A 6,745-nucleotide genomic window follows, 5' to 3' on the forward strand; every position below is an offset into this window, starting at 1 on the left:
CTATATCACCTCTCTGACAAAAGGGAGAATGCACATTTTCCCAGAACTTCCTGAGTAAACACAATGAGCAGGAATCCATAGTCTTGCCCAAGATTTCCCGCATTGGTTGTTGTCTGTATGAGGAAGAAGAAAAAGGGGAAAACTTGATCCTAATTGAAGTTAGTTATTAATACAAGAAAGAAATAACCATTTATCTCAGAAGCTAGAGAAGTGATGGATGTGAGGAGGACTCTTCACCTTAGAAAGGACAAGGGGACTAGACTGAACATCACAAGACTGTGGACGGCATTGGGGAAGTGACTTTGCACTCATTCACCAAATCTGGAAATACCATGGGGGGTGGGGGGAACCTTTGGAATTTGATCAAAATGGGATGAACCAAAGGTGGTTCTCTTTTGCTTCATTTATGGAACTCAGTTTCAGAAGAGAAATAAGTACAAAATACGGATATAAGAGAAAAACTCTCAGGATCATACTCATTTCCAGGAAGACAATTTTGCACTTTCCATGTTAAGCCTTGGTTAGGAACAGAATCTGGGACCCAGTGGGCCTTGAGTTTGATTTATTTGGCAATACCTGGGTTCCTGTGTGAGAAAAGCTGTGTGAAAAGACCCTAGATGTAACCTGGTATTAGTGTCATACATCATCCAGATATAATGTGAAGGGAAAATCTCTCTATCCCAAGATTGAGTCTACTTCTAGAAAGTACTTTAGAAAATGGCACATGTAAATCTATGTGGTCTGTGTTATTTTGTGTTCGAAAAGAAATGAATTCTCATGACAAATATAACATTGATCCCTACTTATTTTCCTCTTTAAAAAGTTCTAGATTATGTGAGTCCTGGTCATGGTTGAGAGAAAAATCCTAAGGATAAAGTCCAATAGAAGGCCTTTGCATTCATTCAGAGTGCTTATGTGCCATTGAGAGACAGCATTGTACAGTTTATAAAGTGCAGGCAGGAAGCATAGGCATTATAACCCTCATTTTACAGAAGAGGATACTGAGACTCAGTGTTGAAATACTTTATCCAAATCAACAAACATTTACTAACCACTTGTTACTCTGTGCAAGTCCTTGTAGCTTGTCAATAAGTAGCAAAGAGGAGCCTCAGGCACCAGAGTCTGACTTGATTTCAAGGCTAAAACTCTTTCCAGTTCAGTACACAGTATTTTGGGGTGTGTGTGTGTGTGTGTGTGTGTGTGTGTGTGTGTGTGTGTGTATGTGTCTGCAAGTGTGTACCATAACTGTGTTGCATCATGTAGATTAAACGACAGTAATATATCAGGCGCTTTAAAGACATCACACTTTTGTGTGATGAATCCCTGTCTTAAGAATACATGTAATTGGAAAACTGAGACATTGTTAACCAATTATTAATATTAAATATTAACCAGTTATTAATAATAATGAAACTTACTGGTGGACCATGAGTCTCTATTTTTCTTTTCTTTTTAAATTATTATTCTTTTATTTATTTTCAGTGTTCTACAATCACTATCATATGACTTAGATTTTTTTCTCTCCCTCTACCTCCTTCACCCCTAACTCCCCCCTCCCTCCATGAGATGGCATACAATTTTATATAGCTTCTACCCATACATTCCTATTAAATACATTTTCACCATAGTCATGTTGCATGGCAGAATTAAAATGAATGGGAGAAATCATAAAACATAATACAAAAGAAAATGATCTGTTACATTCTGTGATTGAATTCCATAATTCTTTCTCTGGATGTGGAATGCATTTTGCCTTAAAAGATATGGGTCTCTATTTTTCAGACTTTTTTTTACTACAATAATACATATTAAAATTTAGAGGAGTAAAGTCTGGTACCTAGTAAGTGCATAATTGGTTGAATTAAGTAGAGAAGAGAAAAGGTTGGGATATATTCCTCAATCTTATCACTCTTCCTTCAACTGTATCTCTATCATTTCTTTGGGGAAATTGTCTTTACAGGTTTTTTCACTTCCTGATAATTGTGTCATCTTTACAGTTACCCTTTGTTACTTAAAATGTAGTATTTGAGGGTATTAAGAGCCCCTGATACATTTCCTTTAGTGATAAATACAAATACAGTGGAAGAGAGATGCCCAACCTTACCTTCAATTGATGTGATGAGGGAGCAGGTCCATGAGCTGACAGTTTTTTCCAAGGTGGGGAGGGTGGATGTCTCTTTGACTAAAGGATGTAGGATATCCCTCTTAATGTAGACAGTTTTTCTTTGTTTTGAATAAAAACTTTCCTTGATGTTTCAGAAATGTTTGCAGATTGATGTTGACAAAAGGTCTTTCTGTGATGAACTTCTGCCCCGTGACTTTTTTATCCAGGATGGATTTGCTGAGAGGTGTTTAACACTGTGTGCTTTTTTCATCAGTAAAACATGCTGTGGCACAAACAAAACCACGGTTTGGGTTATCAGGTTATAAATATTATAGTGGAACCTATCTCTTCTTCATATGCTCCCAAGAAATATCTTAAAACAAGACCAGCTTGAATAATGATCAAGAATTTGAGAGATTTGGAATCCAAAGGAACAACGAGTTCATCTGTACTGTGCAAGACTGCATCCCCTCACCATTTTCCCCTCACATAGCCCAAAGCATTATGGATGCTAGAAGGAGTTCACTTAGGGAAGTCATGATGAACTCATGGAAACTTGGCAGAGGCCTGGCAGCACTATGATCAGGAATGTTCCAGGGACACCTCAAACCCATCGTTTTCTGAGTAGTATGCTGCAGGATTGCAGAATCTGCCCTTGCTCTGACTGGGGGCTCTTCAAGTGGACTAGAGTACGTAACACTTGGACCCAAGCTGCCTTGAGTGTGGATCTGAATCTTCCCTGTGCTCTGAGTGCAGATCCATCAGGAGAAATGGAAGACAGCAGGAAACCCAGAAGTCTGGATCAGAACTAAATAGAGTCTGACTGGCCCTGGAACAAAGTCCTAAATGATGAACAGAAGCTGAAAACAGAAGTAAACAAGTGAAAACTGAATGCAGTGAACATACTGAAATGATATGAGTGAAGAGATACCCAAGCCCAGAAGAAGAGAGAATTCCAAAGCAAGTTATTAGAAGCCAAGTCTCAGGGGAACAAAATGGCTTGGGTACAGGGAATAAAAAAATGACTGGAAGAAATTAAGTAAAGGATAAAGAAGCTAAATTTTAAAGGGAAATAAGAGTTGTTGATGAAAGAGTTGGAAGGAGAATAGTTTTGAATGGAAGGTAGAATACCTTACCAAAGTAATAGACTCCCTGAAAGGAGGATGGAACAAACGAAACTTAGTGACTCCAGGAGGCAACAGGATATATCAATATGAAACATGAGACTGAAAAAAAATGAAGAAAAGGTAAGGTATCTACTGTCAAAAATAACTGACTTGAAAAATAGGATGAAGAGAGATAGTTTAGGAATCATTGGCCTCTCTTAAAAACGTCTTAATAAAATACCTATGTACCACATTTTGAGAAATCATAAAAGAAAACTCCCCAGATTCATCCAAACCAGAGAGCACAGTGAAAATAGAAAGAATACACAAAAACCTTCTGAAAGGAACCCCAAACTGAAAGCACCCAAGAATGTTGTAACAAAAATTCAGAATTTCAAGATACTAAGTAGTCAGAAAGAGTTCAAGTACTAAGAAGCTATAATCAGGATCACACACTACTATACTCCAGCTACTTAAAGGAGAGAAAATATTGCAATGAAAGCCCTTAAACCACTGATGCCACAATTTGTAAGATGCTACAGTATGTTTACCCCTACCGTGTATCTCTATATTACCCTTCTGGTAGTCAACATTTTTATTCCCCAGAGAATGTTATATCCCACTGCAGGAATGAATTGACTTTTCATAAAAGTTTATTGAATTAAACATATATGTACATATTTTTGCATGTATTTGTATAATATTTACAAGTGTATTATGTATATATATATATATTTCCTTTTTGAGTGTAGGTACGTGTAGTAGATGCTCAGCAAATGTAAACTGATAGAAAACATGATTCGTTGCATTAGCCCTATATTTTTCTGTTCCTAACCATGTTATATTATTGTTTTAAAATATGTGAAATCTAGAAGTTGGTGACAACAATTATTTATCTAACTGGAAAAATTCCATCAAAGTCTGATTTGTTTTATATCTCCTTCTTGAAAAAACCCCAAAATATTCAAGTAAGTTCTACCTAATTCAATAAACATTACTGCATTCATTATAACATGTAATTAATTAAAATTATTTTAATAGTATTATTAAGATCATGTATTGTGGATCGACAGTATGTTTTATCAGTCACAGAATTATATGTGATCTTTGTCCAGTTACTTCTCAATAGAATGCTTTCATTCTTGCCATAATTAGTTATTTTCACAATTAAGTTAAAAATTAAATTTCTTCTAAGTCTAATCATTCCTATGTTTATTTACATGTCTAGCATGGGATTATCTTTTAGTAGCAAATGTGTTTTATCTTGCAGATTTTCTCAGGAGCTAAAACTAAAGATATAGAAAGTTGACAGAGAACTTTCTTCATTAAAAATATCCAAAATTAGTAAGAAGAAAAAAGATGATTCTTCAGGTGAAGAAATAAAAACACTTTTTATACAGGTAAATGTGTATCATATTTTCAATTTGCTTTTAATGCACTGGATTTTTCATTTCTTTAATTTAAAGCTCAACAGAAATTTTTAGCTTTCAAATAGTGAGTTATCTTACCTTGGTTTTAATTTTTGTATACTTTCTCTTAGATGTGTTATATATATATGTCATCTCTTGGTATCCTACCCATTCCCTCACTTCCTTTTTAGGAAACCTGAATCATTAATTTGTTCTGAAATTTATCTTGTGGATAAATAGAGATTCATTTTTATGGTATCCCCTTGCCCCCAATCTAATTTTCTTATAAAGAGAGCAAGAAAGAATAGAAAAATTTCTTCAATTATGTTTCCTAATTCTAAACATTCTCTAGTATTTATCTTATCTTTTATTGTAATTGTTTCCTAATAAAACTGCTCCTGGTGTTGGATCTCCCTTCAAAGTTGTGTACTGTGACATTGTCGTCTTGGATAACAATTAGGTGGCAGATTTTTTTCCCAATAATTTTGTCAACGTGTTGTACAAAACTAGAATTGCCTTATAATGAGTATGACTTTTTCAAATATAGAATTAGTAAAACTTTGCTTTTTAAAAAACCTTTTCCTTTACCCATAGTGAGGATACTGTTGTTTGATGTCCTTTTTTAAGGGACAGTTACCTCCAAACTTAAAGTTAGAAAGTTACTGGAATAACAATTGAGAAGAGGATAACAAGTACATTGTATTTAAATTTGTTTTGACAGTAGTGTTTTTGAACTGTAGAAGTTCTTTATACTAATGTCCAATCAAGGATTAATAAAATCTTCATTATATGAGAAAAAAATTATTGGTAATTTTGGAAGAATTAGTTTCAGTTGAAAGATAAATTTGATTGGAGACTAACATAATTCTAGTTGATCAAAGAATAAATTGTAGAAACAGAAAATTTTATCATTGAAAACAATGGTAATGAGACAATGTACCAAAAGCTATGGAATGCAGCTGAATGGCTTCATCAACAAAAGAAAGAACAAATCAAGGAGTTGGGTATTTCATGAAAAAACTCATTGAACAACAACAAATTAGAAATCTCCCACAAAGTAATGGAGTGCAAATTCTGAAAATTAAAGAAGGGGTCTTAGAAGTGATGGGAATGGAAATAGAGGCATCTTTTTTTCCCGAGGAGTTTAGCTGAGAAAAGAAGGAGAGATATAGTATTACGTTTGACAGGCATTGTAGGATGTAGTGAGATGTTTTTTTTTTTTTAAGGAGCCTGACAACTTTGAGAGAGACGAAATACTAAACGGTTGTGCACTCTTCTGGAGAAGACACAGGGAATGGCACTGAGGATAGAGGAGCTGGCCTTAGCAAGCAGAAGAGACTCCATATACTCAGACAGTTGGGAATCTTGAGGAGAGAAGAAATGCCTTGGAACAGGTGCTGTGGTGAGTAAGATAGAGGAGCTCAGGGGATAGAACACTAGGCCTGGAGTCAGGAAGAGTCAAACCTGGCCTCAGACACTTACTAGCTGTGTGACCCGAGCAAGTCACTTCTGTTTGCCTTGATCCACTCGGGAACGAAAAGGCAAACCACTCCAGTATCTTTGCCATGAAATCCCCATATGGGATCGCTGAAGAGTCAGACATGACTGAACAACAAGAGGATTGCCTTGCTATATGTAGTGAGGGCCCATTTGAAATTCACCAAAATAAATTGTAATGGACCCACTCACCACACTTCTGAAGAGACAAGAGAGTAGGAATAATCCAGGGTCATGGTTTGGCAAGGGATGATAATTGATAGAAGAAAGGAATGAAGGATTCAGGAGTGTAAGAGAAGGTCAATTTGATCTGGCTCACCAAGGGGTCAAGGTTGAGAAAAGAAGACAGAGTGTAGCCAGAGCTGAGTTGATGGCCTGGGATATTCCCGAGGGGCTGGAGGTCACTGGGAGATTGGAGAATGAGTTTTTGAGGAGTAGGGAATGATAAAACATTATGGTGATGAATTTATTTAAAAAAGAATGGAAATTCAGAGTTCTTTTTTAAAATTTAATTTATTTGTTTTCATTTTTCAACAATCACTTCCATAAGTTTTAAATTCTCTCTCCACTCCCTTCCTGAGATGGCTTGCGATCTTATATGGGTTCTACACATACATTCTTATTAAACA

General features: G+C 35.7%; 1 protein-coding gene across 1 annotated transcript in view; it reads left to right on the plus strand.

Annotated features, from left to right (window-relative positions):
- The window catches only part of CDKL2 (cyclin dependent kinase like 2), a 47,256-nt gene extending 41,235 nt beyond the window's left edge, over positions 1–6,021 (plus strand). Inside the window, 3 exon segments of the mRNA XM_072625166.1 lie at positions 2,260–2,348; positions 4,481–4,610; positions 5,846–6,021. Of these exon segments, the coding sequence (XP_072481267.1) occupies positions 2,260–2,348; positions 4,481–4,511 (120 nt within the window). The 3' untranslated portion in view covers positions 4,512–4,610; positions 5,846–6,021.
- Positions 6,022–6,745: the final 724 nt, after the last annotated feature.

The sequence above is a fragment of the Notamacropus eugenii genome, chromosome 7 (assembly GCF_028372415.1).
Source record: "Notamacropus eugenii isolate mMacEug1 chromosome 7, mMacEug1.pri_v2, whole genome shotgun sequence".
Taxonomy (NCBI): Eukaryota; Metazoa; Chordata; class Mammalia; order Diprotodontia; family Macropodidae; genus Notamacropus; species Notamacropus eugenii.